Here is a 23714-nt window from a genome sequence, read left to right as displayed (position 1 = left end):
TTTTAGTGTCTGCCGCAATTCTGCCTTCATAGCTGGCTTTGGAGGTTTTGATGAGGGATCTCAACTTTTTGTTGAGGCTGATAAGGGAATTTTTCCAGTCTTGGGACTTCACCTTTTTCTGCAACAGTTTCTTCCTTCGGTAGAGTTTATTAATGGCAGGGGACCATCAGATTGGCTTTCTTTTTTTGGAGGAGAGCATCTTGGTTCTGTTGGGTATGGCTAGTTCCATACATTTATGTACGTGTTCGTACAGTACATCAGTGTATGATTCGGCAGTCATGCATCTATTTTCCATTGGCATGGGTGCCGTGAAATTAGCCACCTCTGTTTTTTGGAGTCCAAAGTCAGCTTTGGAGAAGTTTTTCATGGTGAATACCTTTGCGGAGGGTGTGGGTGAGATGTGGATTTCCATGGTGATTAGTTTGTGGTTGGATCTAACCAGGGAGGAATTGACTATTGGTGTAGAGCAACGGTTGCTCATATTAGTAATAAACAGGTCAAGGATGTTGCTTCCTCTAGTGGGGTAAGAATGAGCTGATCCAGGGTACTGGAACAGATCAATTCCAGGAAGCGTTGGGCCGGTGCATTGGTGCATGAGTAGTTTTCCAAGCTGTTTTGCCTTAGGGGCTTAGGTTGAGGGGCACACTGTGCAAGTGAGCTATGTGTCTTGTGGTTTGTGCTGTGTTGTGGTGGTCAAGTGCGTTTCTGCCTTGGAGGTCTCTCCTATTTGGGTAGATTGCTATTGAGTGCCTCTGCGAAGGTGAGTGTGTGGTTTGTATTTTTATGTGAGGGTTGTGATGGTGGGGTGTTCTGAAGGGCTATGTGTTCCGTGTGGTGTGGTGCAGATGTTGACCTTCTCCTCTTGACCAGCTATTCTGGTCTTGGCTGGAGAGTGCATGGCTTCCAATTTGGAGATATAAGTGTATATCTCACAAGTCTGAGTGTTGCGAGGCAAGAGGAGAGGGTTGTCTGTGTACATGAAGCAGTTGCTACACTTCGCCAGGTTAACAGGAGAAAGTACAGGAAACTGATCTTTAGACATTCCAGGTGGGATGGTCATCATTACTAAGTACTGGAGCTGTTTCCTTATAGGACATCTAGTGCTGCCAGCACTTATGTGTGCTACAATAATTGCTAAAAAAAGCCTGATGAAGTGCTAGGTAAATAAGCTAAAGTGCAACAAAGAAGAGATCTAGCAAGATCTTAAGGGAAAAATTGAAGAGGAGACTTTCTGGCACCAGTAATATACTTTAAATGCAGTGCAAGCTGGCACACTTGAGTGTGTAGCAATATTAAAGCAAATACAGTTAAAATAAATGCAGTTAAATGGGGAAAAAATGACAAATCAAATGCAGAAAGCAGTATAATCAGAAAAAAAATCAAAATGGAGGTACTTAAAGTCTCTCTTTCACCTTTCTGTTGCTCTTGTAGTCTGCAGGATGCCAAAACAGGATCCGCGGAGCTTAAACAAGTGCAAACCTATGCAAACATGGGCTTTTAAACCAGAAAGTTGAAAGGGATGGAAAAACTGCCCAAATGGCCAATAAACTACAATTTCAGAGCCAGAAACCACTTCTCTTGTGTAGATAGGATACCTAGTACTTACCAATCCCACTGATAAGCTGGAAGGCTTCCTTCTAACACAGAAAGGTCTGGGGAACTTAGAAACTTACAAAACAGTCCTGAATACAGCAAATATGTATCTGGACTATTCTAATAACAAGAAAGGTGGAAAACAAGCTTAGAATTTTTTTTTCTTCCATGAGTCCATTGGCTCACAAGTGGCTTCCACAGCTCCCTACGCAAAGTCAGGTGAATCTGTCTGGACAGATTTCACTGGCATCGGAAGGGAAAAAGGAAGTCCTGGACTGATACTCAACTGATCTTTCCACCACTGTAACGCTTGTCCGATGAAGGGTGGCACAGGCAACTAGTACTCCAGGGGATAAAGGTGCTAGGTCAAACAATTTCATATATACCACTGAATTTTTCCCACGTGACGACGAGCCAGTGATATGACAACATGGATGCCATCTGTGTAAAAATTTTTAGGAATTCACTTGCCGAGGCAACATTCTTCTTAGAGAATTCCAGAAACACTATCTGTTAAGTCAAGAAAATACAGCTGTGTAAGACCTTACCATAAAAAAAGTTATGTACTCACCATAATGTTCCATCTGTGTTGTCTATTTTCATTCTTCCTCAACAAATGGGTTCGGTTCCAACCCTCAAGTCAGACCTGGCCACTTTTTCCAGCTTGTGGAACACTGAAACTCTCGTGCTTCTGCCTTACCCATAATTCACTAGTCCCCTACCATATCTCAGATCTTGTTTGCTGACCTTTTAGCCTACATATAATTTAACAAATACTACGGAGATGAGATAATAGTATCTGGAGCTCAAATAAAGGAACACTGGTTCCTTTAGCATCTTCTAATCCTTCCAGAGGTCAAATTAGTAGGGGGTTGGAGAGAGGAGAGGAGAGGAGAGTTGAGGAAGAATGAAAATGGACAAAATATATGGAACGTTATGGTGAGTACATAACTTTTTTATCTGATGTTGTCATTTTCATTTACTCCTCAACAAATGGGACAGAGTCCCCAGCTACCTAAATCCTGGGAGGACTCGAAGAAAGATAATTCTGAGCACCGCTGAGCTGAAGGCCGCTCTTCCTCTAGAACCAGTTCCAATTTATAATAGCAGTGAAGATATGAGGATTAGCCCAATTTGCAGCTGCACAAATATTGTCCATGGAAGATCTACATAAAAATACAGAAGTTGCCATAGACCTGTTGGAATGAGCCTTTAAAGGTTATGGCAAAGACAAACCCAATTTTTTGTAAATAAAGGAACATACAATCAGTTAACCATTTGGCTAAAGTCACTTTAGCAAATGTTTTGCCCAATTTTAAATCTGACGAGGAGACAAATTATTGATCTGATTTCCTGAAAATATTTGTCCTGTGTAGATTAAAACATAACTGCCTGTGAACATCCAACTCCTCTGTCTGTGAAATCTGGAAAGAAAACTGGAAGGGTGACAGTTTGATTGATATTAGGATTCTGATGCCACCTTAGGAAGGAAGGGTGGATTGGTTCATAAGGATACCCTATCCTTAAGAAAAATCAAGTAAGGAGGCTTACAACATAGAGCTTGAAGTACTGAGACTCTTCTAGCAGATGTATTTGCCACTAAAATGACAGTCTTTCAGGTTAAAATTTTAGTTCACTTTTGGCTGATGGTTCAAAGGGAGAACGGCTCAAAGGTTGTAAAACCAAATTCAAATCCCACGGGGGAGTGGGATCTTTAAATGGGTGTCTAAGAAGAAAGCTTTCTCTTATAAAGGCCTTACAAAGCTTGGAAGAAGCTAAAGGCAAATTATTTACTTCAATGTGAAAATTAGAAATGGCAGATAGTTGTACTTTAATAGTTGAAGAGCTAGTGCCTTCATTAAAAATTGTAGCTAAAAACTCAAGAACCTTAGGTACTGGTGCTGAAAAGAGACTGATGTCATTTTGCTAAGCCCAAACAACAAATATTTTCCATTTACTTCTGTAAAATTTTCTAGTGGAAGCTTTGTGTGAAGATAAAAGAATGCGGTAGACAGGAGAGGAGAGCCTAGGCTGTCTAGCTATCAATGGAAATGGAGAAACCATGTGGTCAACTTTAGGCCTAAACTGTCTGGGTGTATGATATCTGTCGGTGAGATAGGAGGTTTGGAACTGGATCCAGAATCCATGGAGGGTGAAGCAGATGAGACCAAAGAAAGGGGAGCCAAATCTGAAGATGCCAATAAGCAGCAATGAGGATGACTGTGCTCTTCAACTGAGATGCTTTCTGAAAAAATTTCTGGATAAGAGGTAGTGGGGGAAAGGCATAGAGGAGATCGAGGGGGTGGGCTAATCGTGGAGAAGAGTGTCTATCGATGATTCCCTCAGTGGGGGGCTCAGGGCAAACAACCTGCTGCACTTGCTGTTGAGGGGAGATGCAAACATGCTGCAGCAAGGTTGGCCCCATCGACAGAATATCTTTTACACCACTTTCATGTTGAGTGACCACTTGAGAGGCACTAGAATGGACCTGCTTAACTTGTCTGCTATCACACTGGATTTCCCTGGAATATACGTTTACTACCACAAAATGAATGGATGAGATTGCCCACTGCCACAATCTCAAACCTTCTCAACACTGGGGATAAGATTTGGTTCCTCCTTGTTTGTTGATGTACCAGACCACTGACATATTGTCCGTCTGAATAGCAATAGTCCCGATGAAGAGAGTGACTTGAAAGGCCTGCAACACCAGAACAGCTCTCATTTCTAGGACACTGACATATGTACTGGCCTCTTTGGGGGGACCATGTTCCCTGGACTGTCTCTCCCAAGAAGTACCCCCCCACACCCGATTTGGGAAGTGTCTGTGGTAACTATGGCCTTGGGCTGAGGGAGAATGAAGAAGTGACATTGCATTATCTGACTGGAGTAAATCCACCAAAGAAAGTAATTTTGCATGCCTGAGTTATCTTGATTTGGGTGGATAAAGGTTGGCGAAGAATAGACCACTGAGTCACTAGGGTCCACTGAAGAATTCCCATGTTCTATCTTGCTAACAGAACCAAAACTATCTCAGCAGACATTGACCCCAATGCTCGAAGGATCAATTGAACTGAGAGAGAAGAATTTTGAACGATCTTTTTGACCTGGAATCGTATGGTTTGTACCCTTGGTGAAGGAAGGGGGGCTGTCAAGGATACTGTGTTGCACAAAGCTCCTGATGAACTCTAACATTTGAGTTGGTTCTAGTTGAGATTTGTTGTGATTGATAGTAATTCCCAGGTGACAGCATAACTGGAGAACATAAACTCCTGCTTTGATCAGATAATGCCTGGTGGCAGCGGCTATGAGCCAGTCTTCCAAGTAAGGAAACACCTGGAATCCCTGCAGTCTCAAGTGAACTGCCAGTACTGCCATGCATTTGGTGAACACCCTGGGGGCCATGGGGAGACCATAGAGCAGAGCTCTGAATTGGTAATGACTGGCTCCCAGATGGAAGCGTAGGTATCTTCTGGATCATCTGTTGATTTTTATATGATAGTATGCATCCTGAAGATCTGTTGAGCACATCCAGTAGTCCCTGTGCAGAAAAGGCAGAATGGACTGAACTGTGAAACTTCCTGTTAATTTCATATAATACAACACAGATATGTAGGGTTTGCAATTTCCATGTTGCACGTTATTTGGCAGCTCTTTCATTAGTAGGGATGTAATTAGTGTGCTACTTGAAGGTTAGCTGACATACACACTGAAAGGAAAAAGATTAACATCCAGTGATTTTAGCTGAAGGAGTTGAAAACAAAAACAGTAATATGAAATAAATAGACCTAAACTTATCCTCAATATAACTAGTAAATTATGAAGCACAATTTGTCATTTAACAAGCTGTTTTTTGCTTAACAAATGTGAAGTATATGACAAAGTCATTAGTGAGAACCAAATTCTGTAAACACAGTGAGATACCTTATTCTGAAATTCTGTACTTTACTTTACATTTCGATGTTTTCTGATGCAGTGTTACTTGATACTGTGTGAATTTGGTCAGTTGTTTTTTTTTTTTTTTTTTTTTTTTGGCAAATTGTGATTTTGTGCAATGGTGCAATGAACTATAACCACTATGAAGTCACTCGGTGGTAAGTGCACAGCTGGGGTGAATACACATCCTTTGCTGGATCTACTACATTTTCTCAACATATCCAAGTTCATGTCAAAAAGTTCAGCAACAAATCCTAACTGGGAGATGGGAGGGAAAGACAAGGGTGAATCTTCCATGCTAGGAAAAAACAGAGCAAATAAAACACATGGAGACTGGCCCTAACACCCTGCCACACCCCTTACTTTATTATTCTCACTCCAAGACCACTGCATCTCAGAAAAAACTGCTATGAAAGGATGAAGTAACCTTTAATCTGGGAGGCTGCATGACAGGACAACCCACTAAAAACTTACAAGCAACCACTATAATCTCAGTCATATATGAATCCCACAAAGGTGATGCAAACAACTTACTGCTCGATCTGTTATACTTTTCTTTTTTTTTTACACTTATGATACACAGGCAATCATACAATTTATATAAAGGAAAATAAACCATATTGACAATCTTAGTTGCAAGCATTTTACATCAGAAGCCATATTGACATCATTTTAGTTGAAACATTAAACACCACTGCTATCCAATCACTGTCAGTCAAGCATTACACAAAGCTCATTCATACCATGCCTTCTTTTAAACCTCATTCCTCTCCTGTATATATTGTTCCTACAATGTCCATTATGAGCAAATCTGAAGAAGTTCAGGGGATTTGAACAAGTGACTCTAAGCTGCCTTTGCAAACAAGATTATTTGATGGTGCTAAGGGGAACATCATTATTTTTTCTTCTGTTAATAAGAAAAACATAGAGGAGTCAACAACAGAAGTCAATAAATATTTTAAAAGTTTGACTTTAGATCTAGAATCTTGTAGTGACGGGTGATGGTGATAGAGAAGCCCAGGCCTACTGTCCCAAGCAAGAATGATCAGCCATCAGATGATAATACTTATGTTTAATTCTACTAATGGCAAAAGAACTGATCCACATTTCAAACAAAAGGCTTCATGAAAGAAAATCCAAGGGAATGAGTCGCATACCTATGCCTGCAAAAGAGAAATCATGCTCTGAGGCCTTTACCAGTATTTGTGTTATTCTGATGGGTGGGGTGAGGGATTTGAAACTGGGAGTAACTAGTAACAGATGACCTTAGGAGTGCATGTTGGGGAAGATCTTTCCACTGAACTCTTGTCAGTCAGGCAGCCAGGAGGAAGCAGAATCCAAGGTCAGATTCTAGACTGACCTGGAAGAAGGTAAAGACTGAAAATTAAATTACAGAATGTGAACTGAGATCAAGAGTGTGGCTGCTTCAAGTCTGATTTCAGTCCTGATCCTGTTTACCATGTGCCAGGTGATGAAAGATTAGTGACATTACATGTACTACTTAAAAAGATACTTTCTTTTGCTTTCCTTTACGTGAGCTACTAAAATGCCAGAAAGGCCCTGGACTTTGTGTGATAGTGGCAGCCACTGTGGGTGTTAACCTCCTGGCATTAATTGCAGTTTGTGTAAAGGTCCACAACAAAACAAATAAGGGAATGAAAACAAGGTAGTCACAATCCTGCTCTATCGTAAGATGACCAAAAAGAAATATTTAAGTGTAGGAGACTTAGTGCCTTTTCCCTCTTTTATGCATGAAATGTGGACACTCTTCCATGAGAGCTGCCAGGAGATCAGCACACTATGAGCAGAAAAACAGAAATGAGAAGTGTCGGAGTAGGCATGCCCCTTACGTCAAATGCATCAAATATCAGAATCAGAATAAGAGACATACGGAGTACACAGACCACAAGTATATGATACAGACTACTACAGAAGTGCTCTCAAAGAAAGCACTTCAAAAGGACTCCCTTAAGCCTCCAAACTGATAAGGTAATAAGGAAGATAAATGCTGAAAGAAGAAGAAAAAATTCACATACCAGGTCCAACTCATCTGTGCTAGAAAGAAGCTTAATGTAAGCACCACCACAATCAATGCCATCTTGAAAATTTACTTCATATCTGAAAAACAAAAGAAAGGAAGGAAATCAATCAGCTCTAATGCATGGTTTCTTTTAAGGAGAATTGCTAACCCCAGTCACTAAGACAGGAAAATGTTTAATAAGCACTACTTACCACTAGCAAAATGACTGACTCCAACTTTAAGAAATGAAGTGTCATTAAATCAATTAAAAACAAACTGCTTGTATGAAGCACACTAGACACATACTGTAACTTAAGCACTTTCGTTCCTTTAATACTGGGAACTTCTACAGAATAGCAAAAACATACAAACTTATTTATAAGTAAATAATCAGTGATGTCATTCATTGTAACCAATCAGTTTCACCTTCTTACAATTAATATAAAGTCAAACCTCCTGACTAAATAGCAATAATACTACCTTTTCTATTTACAAAACAATCTAAAAATTAAACTATCCTATCATTAAATCAATGCTAGCAAAATACTTCTGCAGAAAGAGAGACCATGCCTAACACAAGAACTGTAATACATGGAACAATTAAACAAAGTCGTGTCCTAATTGGAGAATGAAAGCCATCTGAAAGCCAAAAGTATAAACAGCATTCAGACTAAAACCAGAAGGATGACACAACATTTTAGCCCTCTTTTCTCCTCTCCCGTAGGTGAACGCAGCTAAGAGATTATTATTACCAAGGGATGGTGGAGGGGACAAATTCTTTCATTTAATGTTGCCCTGATAATTCTGGTCTTGGCACTGCTCAGCTTTCTTTTATACAGATGGCTTACATCCTGTAACCAGTGTGAATAAGCATGTTTCTCATAGCCAAATCTCTTCCATTTATCCTCTGCCAAATGGATTAATTTGAAAAGGATATTTTCTCCTGTTCCCAATTACACAGAATGGGGCCAGACTTGAAACCTGCAGGAATATGTATTATGTAAGCAAAGTTTTATAACAAATGCACTACCAATAGCTCAACTATGGCTTATATACTCTATTCTTCTCTTCTAAACATTTCTAATAATTAAAATTTAAACGGAGAAAAAAGGAAATCTGAATATTAACAAAACGAAACTCATTAAATATTTTACCATTTTCATGCTTTCCTAAAAAGATGAATATGTCACATTGTTCTTGCATATCAGAATCACATGGCATAAACAATGCGGTACTAACTTTTTAAAAAGCTTTAACTAGTTTTGAACAATTCATTCTGGTGCAGCTGACGGTAAAATCAACTCAACAGTAATTATTCTCTTAGACATTTATCACAGGGCTCACTGTTTTAGGAATTACAAATATGAACAGGAGTTAGCTGCGGGTGAACAACTGGTCTGATGACCATTTACAATCCAGATGTAAAAGAGAATGTGAGCCCTCACTTCTTTACTGATGCCTTAAATCAAAGCTCATCTGTTATTCCTGAACTACTAATCTCAGACATTGGTAAGAAAACTTGATAATTTCTTCAAGCTGTTTCTGAATTTGAGCAGTACTCATTTTCAGCAGTAACCTGGTATCTTAAATTGCTGTTATGTATTAATGATGTTACCCGCTTAAAACCATCAGTCTTGAGTGCAATGGAACTATTCTGCAGATTTTTAAATACTTAGTCTATGATGTAGAAGAGAATAATACTCATGAAGTGAGAGGTAGCCAAAGTTAAATAATTTAAAAAAAATTCCAAAAAGTCTAGATGTTTAAAGGCTTCCTTATACTAAAATAATACAGGCTTTGACAATCGCCCATAACTTCAGATTCTCTTTGTGTTCCTGCTTCCCCTCCTCAAAATATGGCAGTACAAGCTAATAAGAAGTTTGTTTTTATTAAGAAGAAAAAAACGGAAAAAAAAAGAACTACGAGGAGTCTGCAAGAAAAATAAAACATTTTTAAGAAGTTAAACTTATGGAGTTAGAATCTTGTGCAGTGACAGGCAAAGGTGATAAAGAAGCCCGACAGGCAAAGGTGATAAAGAAGCCCAGGCCTATTGTCCCAAGCAAGAATAGTTAGACATTAAATGACAACGCAAGGGTTTCATAATCTCTCCTGAAACTATTAAAAATCACTCTAATTCTTTTCTCTCACCACCGCACCACTGAGACAGCTGATGTGCACCACATAAAGAATGCTGAAAGGAGACGCTGCACATTCTTGTTATAAAGAAGTTATCAGACTCAACTCATCTCCATACATACATGCATGGAGACCTGATGATCCAGATTTGATAAATGCTACAGAAGCTGGAGGAGACAGACAGGAAGGCATTGGTAATCAAATGGAAGTTATTTACTTACCATAATGCTCATCCATGTTGTCTTCTTCCATCCGTCTCAACTTGCGGGCTACTGGATCCAACTGAATCTGCAGCCGGCATCTTAGACTCTTCAGCTCCAAAGCTCGGCCTCCTCTCCCATACTGCACTGCCCTCACTGATTCTCCTCAAATCGAGTTTGCCCGTCAATAACCGTATAATAGATATAGGGAAAAACCCTATACTAACAAATATATGAGAGAAGATTTCTAAAGTATGAAGGGAAAAAAGGAAGTACAGAAGTAGTCCCAGCGATAGACTTCGGACCAGTCTGCACTGTCAGCCAGAAATAACTCAAAAAGATGTAAAATCCACAATAAAAATTGGCAGGACCCAGAAATTACAACTAGTCCAACTTTATTCACTAAAACAACCACTGTTAGCACTTTCGTCTGGGATAAACAGACTTCATCAGACAAGATTCAATTGAATAGTCCACTATATTTAAAACACATCTCATGTGACTTCCAATGTATCACATTTAAACAGCCCACACACAGTTATAAGCGTTATATAATGCATCACATAATACTAACAGAACCACTTAAAACATGCTTAAAAAGGTGAAAAAGTGAAAAAATGACTAAACAGCCATTAAAATAATTATTAACAAAAAAAAAAAAATAATATATATATATATATATATATATATATATATGTGTGTGTGTGTGTGTGTGTGTGTGTGTGTGTGCATGTGTGTGTGTGTGTGTGTGTGTGTGTGTAAGACACTCATCTCTGAAAAGCTTGCCCTGAACTGGCTGAAAAGATATCAACTCATTTAAGCTTGGACTCACACTGGCATTACATTTCAATTGCCACAGCAGTTCCTTTTTATCCAAATGCAACCCCAAAGGATCACCCCTTGGATTTTCACTCAACTTCTCCAAAACAACGAATTTAAAACAATGTGTAGGATGTAATTTAATGTGCCTAGCCAGAGCATTTATTTCTAGTGCTTTAGAAAAGGTATACATATGTTCCCTTATCCTATCTTTTAAAGTCTTTTCCGTTCTGCCCACATAAAAAGCAGTGCAAGGCTCACATAGGGCTGCATACACCACTCTTTTTGTATCGCATTTATAATTACCTTGCATTTAATACATCTTTCCGTTGATAACAAATGCCTGGGTACTTTTAATATAGGGGCAAGCTCTACAAAACACACATCTTTTCATGGTAAAGATGAGTGGTTATTTTAGTGAATAAAGTTGGACTTGTTGCCGTTTCTGGGTCCTGACACATTTTATTGTGGATTTTACAGTTGTGGTTGGTGTTTGTGAATTCCAACAGTTTGTTAGCTCAAAAAGATGGCAATTTGGAAGGGGGAATGGTGGGGGGGGGGTGGTGGTGGTTGAGATGGATGGAACAAGACAACATGGATCTAGCATCATGGTAAGTACATAACTTTCATATCCAATGTTTTTATTTTCCATCCACATCCCCAACCAGTCAAACAATGGTAAACTCATGAGAGAACGTTCCACAAAATGGTGGAGCAAAAGGCAGACATGGATATGGACTGTATAATTCAACTTGTTATGACTTACAAAGTTATGAGTGCTAGACCACGTAGCAGCTGCACAAATATTATCTAAGGAAGCCTTTTCAAAAAAGGCAGCTGAAGTAGCAACAATCTTTGTGGAGTGGACTCTAGGATTCCAAGGTTAAGGGATTCTTGCCAATGAATAAACAAAGGAAATACAACCAGAAAGCCATCTGAAAAAGGTAACATTCAAAACAGTTTTATCCAATTGAGAATTGGAGAAGGAAACAAAAATATAATAATCCAAAAACGCTCTGGACTCCAAAACAAACACACTGTTTATTCAGATTACGCACTTTCATCTAAAAAAATCATGAGATTTCATTAGAATAAAACAATACATGTTAATCTAAATAAAAAAGAAGTTATGTACTCACCAAAATGTTCCATCTGAGTAGGTACTTCATTTGTCTGCAACCTGTGGGTATCGGATCCGACTTCGGATCCGAGCCGGCAGCTTACCAAGCTCCAAGATCCGAGCTCCTAGCTCCTCCCCCTACCCATAATCCCCTGCTACCAACCACATTACCTCAGATCGTTTTTTTTGCCTTACCAACCTGTAAACATGAAAAATCAACTGCAAAGGTGATCAGAAAATCCCGAAAGGTTTGGGGGATGGCAGGGGGGGGGGGGTCGGTTGCAGACAAATGAAGTACCTACTCAGATGGAACGTTATGGTGAGTACATAACTTCTTTATCTGAAGTAGTTACTTCATTTGCTCTGCAACCTGTGGGACAGAGTCCCCAGCTACTTATAAGAACCTGGGTGGTCCTTACTGAAGGATATTCCGAAGCACCGCGGAGCCAAAAGAAGCCCTACTTCTCGAAATCACATCTAATTTATAATGAGAAATGAATGTATGAGAAGAGGACCAAGTAGCCACTGAACATATGTCGTCCACTGGAACCCTAGACCAGAAGGCTGTTGAAGTGGCTACAGATCTTGTAGAATGAGCACGGATATTAACCGGGGCTGGTTTGCCAGACGATATATACCCCTGAATAATACACTGACGAATCCAATTTGCCACAGTAACTTTGGAAATGGCTTTACCCATGGCTGATTTTGCATACGAGACAAATAACTGGTCCGACTTGCGAAACTCTCTAGTCCTATGCAAGTAGAAATGCAGCTGTCTGTGTACATCCAATTTGTGTAATGTGTATTCTCCCTTGTTCTGAAATGTGGGAAAAAATACTGGTAAATTTATCGATTGGTTTATATTTGCTTCTGAAGCAACCTTAGGCAATTAAGACGGGTTAGTCCTGAGGGACACTCTATCTTTGTGAAAGATAAGGTAAGGAGGCTTCATACACAAGGCTTGTAATTCTGAAACCCTTTTGGCTGAAGTAATGGCCACTAAGAAGGCTGTTTTCCATGACAAGAACTTCAACGGAATTGAGGCCGCAGGTTCGAAAGGTGGACTTGTTAAGGCTTGCAAGACTAGAGTGAGGTCCCATGGGGGAACCACAGACTTTATTGGTGGATTTAAAAGGAAGATGCCTCGTAAGAAGGTTTTGCACAACTTTGTAGATGCTAAGGAACGTATGCCATCACCCACATGAAAATGGGAGATGGCCGCCAATTGTACCTTAACCGTAGAAGCGCTTGCTCCCTGATGAAAGATTAATGAGAGGAAGTCTAGGATGGTCGGGATAGGGACAGTAAATGGGTCCAAGCCCTTATCTTCGGCCCAAATGGACAAACGTTTCCACTTACTGTTGTAAAGTTTTCTGGTAGATGGCTTATGAGCCGCAACCAGAATGGCCTTAACAGGAGATGAGATACCGGGAGTCCTAGCCATTAATGGAACTGGATCAGCCAAGCCGCAAGCTTGAGGCTGACCAGGTTGGGCGTTGGGCAATCCGCGGGATGAAAAATCAGTTCTGGACTGGGATCCAGAATCTACGGAGGAGCCACACTGTGAGACCGCAGAAAGGGGAACCAGATCTGCCGAGGCCAGAATGGGGCTATGAGGATAACTCAGCTCCCCAATCGACAGGCTTTCTGAATGAACTTCATCATGAGAGGAAGGGGAGGATAAGCATAAAGGAGCTTGGGAGGCCAAGCATGGACCAGAGCGTCTCTGGGGGTTTCCCCTCTGGGGGGGAATTATTGCAAAGTACTCGCTGCATTTTGTGTTTAAAGGAGAAGCAAAAAGATTGCAGCAAGGCTGACCCCATTTGTGGAAGATCTGTTTCGCAACAGATGGATTCAGAGACCACTCGTACGGAGTGAGGAGCACCCGACTTAGCTTGTCTGCTAATATGTTGGATCGTCCCAGGATGTGCGTTGCTACCAGAAAGCGGTTGGTGGAGATCGCCCATTCCCAAACTCTCATGGCCTCTCGACACACGGGGTAAGATCTGGTTCCTCCCTGTTTGTTTATGTACCAGACTACATACATGTTGTCTGTCTGGATCTCAATAGTCCCCAGGTGAAGAAGGTCGTGGAGGGCTTGCAACGGCAAAAGCACCGCCCTCATCTCTAGGACATTGATATGCAATGCGGTCTCTAGGGGAGTCCACGTGCCTTGAACGGATCTGCCTGAACAATGCCCCCCCACCCGAGGCGAGAAGCGTCCGTGGTCAACGTGGCTTCGACCGGGGGGATCACAAAGGGCCTCCCTTCTCTGAGTTCCTGCGCATGCAACCACCAAAGAAGGGAGTCCCTGCAAACTCTGCTCAGCAGTATGGGTGTGTTCAACGGGTGGAGCAAGAGGGACCATTGGACTTGAAGGGTCCATTGCAATATCCGCATTCGCAGGCGGGCATGGAGGGAAAGACCGATCGCGGCTGCCATAGACCCTAGTGCCCTCAGGACTAACGCCGCTGGAGGAGAAGGATTCCGTAGAAGGGCTAACACCTGATAAGACAAGTTGTTCAGTCTGACTGATGTTAGGGTAGCTTGAGAGATTCGAGTATCCAACCTGGCCCCTATGAATTCCAGGGCTTGAGTGGGGCACAGGCAGGACTTCTGCAGGTTTACTGAAATGCCTAGGTTGTGGGCTAGAGTCAGTGTGTAATCTCTCGCTACTGAGAGCTGATGCCTGTTGGTCGCGGTAAGGAGCCAGTCGTCTAGGTACGGGAAGACCTGAATGCCCTGAAGTCTCAGGTGGGCAGCAACCACCACCATGACTTTGGCGAACACTCTGGGGGCTGAAGTGAGGCCAAATGGAAGAACCCTGAATTGATAATGACTGGATCGTCTGTCCATTAAAATGTGGTAGTACGCATCTTTGAGGTCTATGGAGCACATCCAGTCATTCTCCTGCAGAAGGGGGAGGATAGATTGAAGAGTGACCATCCGGAACTTTTCCTTGGGTATAAACAGGTTCAGATCGGAAAGGTCTAAGATGGGTCTGAGGTCCCCAGTTTTCTTTGGCAGCAAAAAGAACCTTGAGTAATAACCCAATCCGGGCTGATCTGGGGGGATGGGCTGGATGGCTCTTTTTCTTAGCAGCTTTAAAATTTCTAAAGCCGCCGCCTCAATCTGATCAGGTGGTACATCGGGGAGGTGTCTGGTTTTGGGGGGAAGATTTAGGAAAGGAATGAAGTAACCTCTGGAAATGATACGGAGCACCCATCGATCCATTGTAAGGGACTCCCAGTTTGACAGGTGCTCCGTCAACCGCCCCCCGACTGCCTCTAGAGAAGGACAGTCAGGCAAGCCCTCAGGGCTGTTGCGCGGGTCTGTCCGAGAAAGGTTCTCTAGACAAGAAATTACGCGGCCCCCCCTCTGCCTCTGGGCTGGTGTCCACCTTGTCCTCCTCTGCCTCTAGCGGACGAGTGGTCCGCAGCTGGATGGGATTGCTGAGACTTGCGGAACCACAGCTTCTTTTGTCCCCTCTGATTCCTGGAGAAGGATCTTTGGGGACTAGAGAAGCAGACTCCGACAGCAGACAGCGTCTTCCCGTCCTTTTCGCTTTGGACCAGCGTATTGCGGACGGTCTTGCCGAAAAGAGCAGAACCGTCAAAAGGGGCGTTCGCGAAGGACGCCTTGAAGGGATCTGCAAAGACAGAGCCAGGCGTGACGTCGTAAGACGACCCCTGCTCCGCTGGCTCTAGCGGCTCCCTCCAAAGCATTTGAAAGGAGCTGCATAGACGTATTGGAGATGGATTTCAGAGTGGCCATTCGTGCCGTAAACACATTCCTGTCTCTGACCAACATGGACTCTGGGGGGGCTGCAGCATATTCCTTGATCAAGTCTCGCTGTAGCCTGATGGTATGTGCCATATAGTTCAGCGCCCTTATAGAAAAGGTCGCTGAAGTAAACATCCACTTCCCAATCTGGTCCAACGCTCGAGATTCTTTATCTGGCGGGTGGACCAGAGAACTCTCCTGAGCGAGTTCTTTCTTGGTGGCCGCCGCCACCAACATGGCATCAACAGAGGATCCTTTGGCCAACGATTGCCTATCTGTGGGGGGGCTCAGTATTTTGTCGGGACGCCTAGGTATTGGCTCCACGGTGTCGGGCTCCTTCCACGCCCTGGTGGTAATTAAGTCCACCAGGGGGTCGGCCGGAGGGGACACCCAAGAAGTAGATGGGCCTGCCTCAAACGCCTCCAGGAACATGGATTCATCAAGGGAAGGTTTTTGGGCAGACCACCCCCCCTCTAATACGCAACATTTCCATGATGTCTCCAAAGGAGACATCTTCAGGGAGTGACCTTGGGGAACCCTCCCTATCATCTAAGTCCTTGTCAGTGGTAACGGACTCGGGGGAGTCCAGGTGCCTCCTTTTACACCGACGTTTCCGAGGAACCTCCTTGTTGGGGCTATCCGAAGAGGGCTCGTCCACGGGTTGTTGTTCCTCAACAGGAACTAGCTGGAGGGCTTGGGCAGGCTGTCCCAATGGTCGGATGATGGAAGACAGACCCTCATACAGTGGGGGTACAGGTGGATCCACAGCCCGAACCGAGGATCTGGAGGATCTCGACAGTACCCTCTCCACTATCTCAAAAGCCAAAGGAGATTCACCCTCGCCAGCCTCTGAGAGCAATCTCCTCGGCTCTGAGGAAGGGATCAGGGTCAGAGCCGAAGCAGTCAGCGCCGAGAGAGAGGTGCGCTCCGAACCCAACAGCTCCGAAGATACAACAACTCCCTCGGATCCGATGCTCAGCCCTCGGCCCCGCGAGCTCGGATCCGACAAGCTTGAGGGCAAAGTCGGCGTCGAAGAGACCAGCGCTATCGGCACCGACAATTCCCTGGGTCCGAATGGGCACGGATCCGATGACTCCGAGATCCGAAAACAAGTCGGAGAAGGAGTGATCGGGGCAAACATGGGGGCCGCGCTCCCCCCCAGACGGGGGGGGAAGGCAACAGCACCCCCATCTGCATTTGGGTCTGTAAGAACCGACGCATCATCCGATCCATATCCGCTTTGGAGATGCTTTTTGTTGACCTGGAAGAGGTAGTCGAGGCGGGCCAGGAGGGGCGCCTCAACGACCTCGAGGGAGACCGATCTTCCTCCTCCGGCTCTGGCGAGAAGCTAGGCGAACGGAGCCGAGAGGAGAAGGATCCAGAGACCCCCGAAGGAGACTTAGTTATTTTAGCTGGTGGAGCCGAGGGGTGAGACTCGTTCCGCCTTTTATGGGATCTATGTCCCTCCTTATCCTTGTGCCTCTTCTCCTTAGTTGAGGAGGCACTAGTTTCCCCAGAACTCAAACCCGAAGTGGGAGGTTGAGTCCCGGGTTGAGCTGAGGGAACAGAGGGCGCTGAGGCCGCTGAGGCAGCCGGAGCCCGAACAGGAGAGGAAGAAGAAGCTGACTCCTGGGGGAGCTTTCCCGCCAGGATCAGCTTGTTCTTCCTATCCCGAAGTGCCCGGGGGTTAAAGGCCGCACAGATCTGGCAGGCCTCTGAGAGATGGGCTGCTCCCAGGCACAAAACGCACTGAGTGTGGCCATCAGCTGGGGAAAGCTTGTGGCCACACTCAGTACATTTTGAAAAAATGGCCTTAGGCCCTTCCGCCATGTTGAAGCACTCACACACACACCCAAATGCTAAGGAGGGAGGGGGAGTGACAAGAAAACTAACTACTGTACCAGTAAAAATTTAAAAAACTAACATTAACAAGGGGGTAGAAGGTTTTACTACCACACACACACAATTTTGAAATTTTTTGGTGAAAAAAGATTGAAAACGATCTCACCCAGCCAGGAGCTCTTCAAAAGTAAAGCTTCTTCAGCCGCGGCAAAAAATGATCTGAGGTAATATGGTTGGTAGCAGGGGGATTATGGGTAGGGGGAGGAGCTAGGAGCTTGGATCTTGGAGCTTGGTAAGCTGCCGGCTCGGATCCAAAGTCGGATCCGATACCCACAGGTTGCAGAGCAAATGAAGTAACTACTTCAGATATAGCCGTAAATCATGTATTTTAATTAATGCTCATAAAAAACATCCCCATTTACATAAATACAAAGCTACTATCTCTGGATTCATGGACCACTCATAAGGTATGGAGATGCTCCTGCTCACGTTGTCTGCTAGTATGCTGGACCTCCCCCGGTTGTGCATTGCTATCAGAAACTGTTGCAAAGATATCATTCAATGCCACACCCTCATAGCCTCTCAGCACAGGAGATGTGAACTAGTTCCCCCCTGTTTGTTTATGTGCCATACCAGTTCAGTGTTGTCAGACTGGATGGCTATCACACCCTTGGGAAGGAGGTCATGAAAGACTTGCAACACTAGGACTATTCTCACCTCCAATACACTGATATGAAGACTGGCCTCTGCCTGGGACCAGGTACCTTGGCTGTCTTCCCTTCAAAATGCCCCTTCAACCCAGGAGGAAAGCCTCTGTGGTAACCATAGCCTGAGGGAAAGCAAAAGGACGACTGATTCTGAAAGGGCCAGTATCTGGTCTGAGTCAGATCTGATAATCCATAGGTTGATAAAGACAGAAAAAAAGAACATCTGACTGGCCAATAAACAAACCTTGACAGAGGAGTAAGAAAGGCTAGAGGACAGTAACTCACAGAAATAATCAAGAACCAGAGGCAGCCAGCCCTTACATATGAACTGGATCTTGGAATGGTACCAAGTAAAAAATCTTGTCCACTTACACAAACTTGATTTCATAATGGCAATTTTTTTAGCCTCCTTCACTACCTATTGCATACACTCAGAATCTTTGTAACTTTTAGGCACTTTTTTCTATCATCCAAGCAGTCATTTGAAGAGTTTTCATGTTGGGATGTGTCAAACTTCAGACTTGTGTGAATAAATCCAGTCTGTGGAGAAGCCTGAGGTAAGTGACCAGTTTCAGAAGGGGAAAGAACATCTGATGCTTGCATGTGTCACTGGAGAAGTCCTTCTGGATCTTTCAAAGAACCCTGGATATTAGTGGAAAGGGTGGAAAAGCATACAAGAACATTCTTGTCCAAGGGAATGAGGAGGCATTTGTCAGGAATCTTGGAGCAGAACTTCTTTAGTTGTCTATTCTGAGAGGAAGCTAACAAATCTATTTGAGGTGTTCTCCACAGTTGGATCAATTCAAGGAAGAGTCTAGGCTGAAGTTTCCGTTTTGATGGTCTGTTCTGGCCTTGTTTAGCTTGTCAGCTATAATGTTTTGCTTTGACAGAATGCATGCAGCCTGAAGAGCAAACCGAGCTGAGATGTTAACTCCCAGGCTGTTATAACTATTTATCATCATCATCATCATCATTGTCATAATCTTCATTATCATCATCTTCATCATCATCTCAGGCTAGCTTGCAAAGGGGTTAAGATTTGGCATTGGTACTGTGGTGCTGAAACGCGTAAAGGCCTGGATACCACTGAATCTGTCTCCTTACAAACTCCAAATCAGGGATCTAAAAAGATAAGGAGTGTAATTTGAAGTACCAGTGAATTTTTCAAATGTGAAGTCAGGCTAGGGAATCATAACAATCATGAAAGCCATGTACCCCAGAAGAGAAATTTCCTGCAAAACTTGGTTTTGAGTGCAGGACCTTAGGAAAAAGTTTTGGAGCATTTCTACTTTGTCTGGAGGAAGAAAAATCTCTTCCCGGGCAGAATTTAAAAGCATTTAAAAGGCATCCCAGGGAAAAAAATTAGGTGAGATGGGATGACAAAAGATTTCTGTAAGATTCTGAGCACTTCCTAAAGAGTACTAACAACTAGAAAAAGAGTCTGAAAATATAAGACAATCATACAAATAAGGAAAATGTGAATGCCTGGAGTCAGATACTTTGAAAACACCCCTGGGGCAGTAGACAGTCTACCAGAGTAAGACAGAGAACTGATAATGGCAGCCAGATACAGAAAATCCTAAAAAGCATCTGAAGTGCTTGGCAGTGAAAAAGGGGTAGTAAGCATCTTTTAAATCTAGCCTTACCTTGACAGCCAATAAAGGAACCAAAGGAAACAGGGTCTGAAGGGACAACGCTTCAACTTTGCAACCTTTACAACTAGATTGAGAATGGAATGGTCTTGTACAGGTCTCAACCCACCAAGGAGGCAGACACTAGTTCTATGACTCGCTAAGATAACATCTGATCCATAACCGGAGGAAACAGGGAAATTTTGTTTACTGGGCAGGGAAGAATTCTCTGGAAAAAAGGGAGGGACTCCCACTGTTAACTGTACCCCTGTTGAATGACATTGAAAATCCATTTGTCTGAAACAGTCTGCTGCCACAGAAGACTTAGCCTAAGAGACAGGGACAGATTGTCAGGGTGGGGGGTCGGTCCTGAACAGGTGGTCATTCAACATTTTGGACTGTCCTTGAAGTTGAGAGGCTTTCTCTTTCCTTTGGAGTTTTCTTGCCATTGTTTTTTAAAATCTGATTTGAAAGTGCTTCACTGCTAAAATTGCTTATTTAAAGAGGTAGCTGAAGTGAAAGATAATATTTGCCATAAAATTGGAGGACAGAAATTTTTGGCCACTCTTTGAATCAGTCTTCCCCTTTAGCCAAACCTCTTACGTGCCTCAGCTTCTGAAGGATGAAAAAGAACTTCCTCGTCCTACAGAGAATTTAAAATTTCAGATTTAACATCTTCAGGAAGATTTTGAGACTATAACCATGTAAATCTTCTTATGATTAACCCAGAAGCAGCAACAACATTGAGGACAGTATCAACTGTGTCGTAAGAACACCTTAGGTCATGCTTAATTACGCAAGAAGCTGAAACAAAGGCGGTATTCAAAGAATTTTTCACCTCAGGAAAGGGACAGTTAACAGTTAACTTCTTCATGTTCTCAAAAGACAGACGTAAAAACTTGTGAGGTAGCCATTTGAAATGCTGGGAACCAATAGAGAGAGTTCAGAAATACGGAGACTAAATGGCTGGAAAAACAGACTTACATATACTAAGTCCAAGATGGCCATTTCTCATTATATTCCCTTCTGTCTGAAGTATGACTTCAAAATTGGTATATGCAAGTTCGGGGGGAGCGGGGCTTACCCCTTTGCAAAAACTTATTTTAAAGGAAAATAGTAATGTTTAAGATTTACTCTTCTGCAGTTTTGTTTTGTTTTTTTAGGCCTGTTAGCACTTGGTACTTTGAGTGCCAACATTTCAATAGGGAGCCAACATGTGAGCTTGGCAGTTAAAAAATTCTAAATGTTAAGGTGACAAAAGAATAGACTTTCTTCCCAAACTTGCCAATCCTGTCAGTGGGAATAGCATTAGTAATATGTGTAACAAAAGCATTTTTTTACAGGGGAAAATCGCTGCATGGTCTTCTTTAGGATTAGAACTTGTGTATTTGTCAGCATGAGATATTCTGTAAAACCTATTAGACTTTCTAGGGCAAAAGACTGACTGGAAGGTAATCTGCAAGCTATGAGAAATATATTCTCAAAAGCAGATAAAACAGGAAGAACAGGTGCTGATTGGAGATGATCCAAACGCGACAACTCATAATGCATTTTCTTAGCAAAGGGGATATAATTTTGATCCCACTGGGAAAAACTCCTTCATTTTAGGTAAAGTTTCGGAAAATGAAAAGTCTTCTGGAGGAAATTTGAAGCAACACTTAACTCAGAATCAGAATCTTCAAGATGAGAAGAAAACCCTGAAGCACATTTACCTTCTAATTCCTACTCTTCTAACTGAATTTTAGAGTCAAAAAATACAGAAACCCTTTTTCCTTTCTTCACAACAATGGAAATGGGAATAGAAAAAAAAGCAAAAGTTATCTCTACAGCAAATCCCAGCAAATGTTTCCTGTCCTTGGGAGCAGGAATAGGAGAAGGAACTTTTTAAACTTTTTCTTTACTTTCTTGGGAGACTCCCTGGAAAAGGATCAACCAGAAACAGACACACCCCAAACCCAAGCTTCTTTCCTGGTTTCTACGGAAAAAAAAAAAACTAGCCCCTTCCGCAGAGACCAGCAAGAGTAGCTCACCCTTGCCCATGAAGGGCATTTGTACAGTCGCAGGGGGAGTGTCTATTCCCTGGTCCTTAGTGGCTGTATGTGCTGCATCACGGGAAGTTGGGTAAAAAAGATAAGTGAGCTGAGAACCTAAGACTGGAAACAAAAGTCACCCATCAGTGGCTGAGTCACAACTATTGTCTTGCAAACAAGACCACAAAAAAACACTAAGACAGGTAATTGCTCCATAGATTCAATCAAGGAAGACACACTGAAGACAGGAAGATGAGCCTGAGTGACTCAGGGAAAGTTTTAAATTGGCCAAAAGATTATTCCCAGATAACAAAAACAATCTACACAACTTGTAGGAAAAAGTAAAATGAGAGAACTTTTAACAGCTGTTCACACAAGCATTCACACAACTGACAAGAAGCATCAATCCAAAAATAAAACAAGTTTCCTAGCAAAACACTACATATTTCTATTTTTTAATCATAAAATGTTTATTTTATAAATAAATGACAATTGTGTACATATTTTAAAATAAAATCTTTTAGCAAATAACAAGCAAAGCAACAAAAAATAATAAAATGAACTTTTTACAATATATACAAAGGCATGAAATGAATTATACATTAATGATAAAAAAGCATAAGAATTTGCACAGGTATGAGAAATTTCAGAAACAGTCTGAGTCCATCAGAAGTATCTCAATGAGTGACAAAACCTTTCTCCAATGGTTGTTGGTGAAGTTCTTCTGGTAAATTTTCATTTATTTGGTCTTGGTTTCTTTAAGTGATGTTTCTTTCACAAGAGACAGAAATTTTCTACAGCTGGGGAGATGTTAGAGTTCCATTTTCTGGTGAGACATTTTCTAGCAACTGCTAGAGTTGTCCATAGTAGATATGAATTGCCTTTGCTCAAAATATAACCTTGATTTATATTAAAGATAACAAGAGTTTTACTCAGTGAAAATGAATCTGAAAATACGGCTTTAAAGAAATCATCTATATTTTTCCAGTAATTTTGTAATTTAGGGCATTCATAAAAAATGTGCAACCAATCTGGTTTAGAGACCTCCAAACATCTCCAACAAATGATATTTTTAGAATTTTCGAATTTAGCTGTTCTATCAGGAGTTAAGAAGGCTCTGTGAAGGAACTTCCATGTAAAGATACTCCAATATTGAGTCCAACATGTAAATTTAACAGTAGACAAAATTTTAGATTTTTTCCTCCTGGGAAAAGTTAGGAGAGTGACCCTTAGTGATGTGATTCCAGTATTTTTGATTCACACAGGACTTATAATTTACTAGGATATTATATCATTTAAATAAGATGTTATCAATATTAAAGCTATTATATAAAATTTCATATAGATAAGTCTACTTTGATGAGTTTTTGACTACCCTACAGAGGTTTTGTGAGTAGGTTAGCACACTTTGTAAGAGTAACCAGTCTTGGGGTAATAAATCATATTCTTTTAAGAGATACTGCATATCTAATGTTTTATACAGTGTTGCCAGTAGATGAAGTTTTTAGATTTTAAAATGATGAATATATTTAAATGTAGCTTATCAGAAAAACTTCTTGTAATTTTGAAGTGAATTAATAATTCGAACCAGGTTTTGATATCAGCATTAAAGCTGACAAATTTCCTGAAGTTGCTGAAAAAAATTCAGAGAATTTAACTTTGTTGGTTTGGCTATATTGTATTGGACAATATAACAAAGAAAATACCAGAATTTGTTAGTATGGTTGTTTAAAGTGAGTTTGGTTAAGAAATTATTTTCATTTGATAATACTGCAAGGTGAAGGAATTATTGCAAGGTGAAGGGATTTCCAGCTGAAATTATAATTTGGATCAACCCAAGTTATAATAATCTTGAATATCAATGCTCTGATGTAAGTTTCGATACCAGGAAATT

General features: G+C 41.9%; 1 protein-coding gene across 1 annotated transcript in view; it reads right to left on the bottom strand.

Moving 5' to 3' along the window:
• The window catches only part of CLGN (calmegin), a 2483974-nt gene that overhangs the window by 1356599 nt on the left and 1103661 nt on the right, over positions 1-23714 (bottom strand). Inside the window, exon 6 of the mRNA XM_044061624.1 lies at positions 7566-7647. Within this exon, the coding sequence (XP_043917559.1) occupies positions 7566-7647 (82 nt within the window). The remainder of the gene's footprint in view (positions 1-7565; positions 7648-23714) is intronic.

This window comes from Protopterus annectens, chromosome 2.part0, assembly GCF_019279795.1.
Source record: "Protopterus annectens isolate FY-2018-M chromosome 2.part0, PAN1.0, whole genome shotgun sequence".
Taxonomy (NCBI): Eukaryota; Metazoa; Chordata; order Ceratodontiformes; family Protopteridae; genus Protopterus; species Protopterus annectens.
The sequence above is the reverse complement of the archived record's forward strand: the minus strand, read 5'-3'. Positions and strand labels throughout refer to the sequence as shown.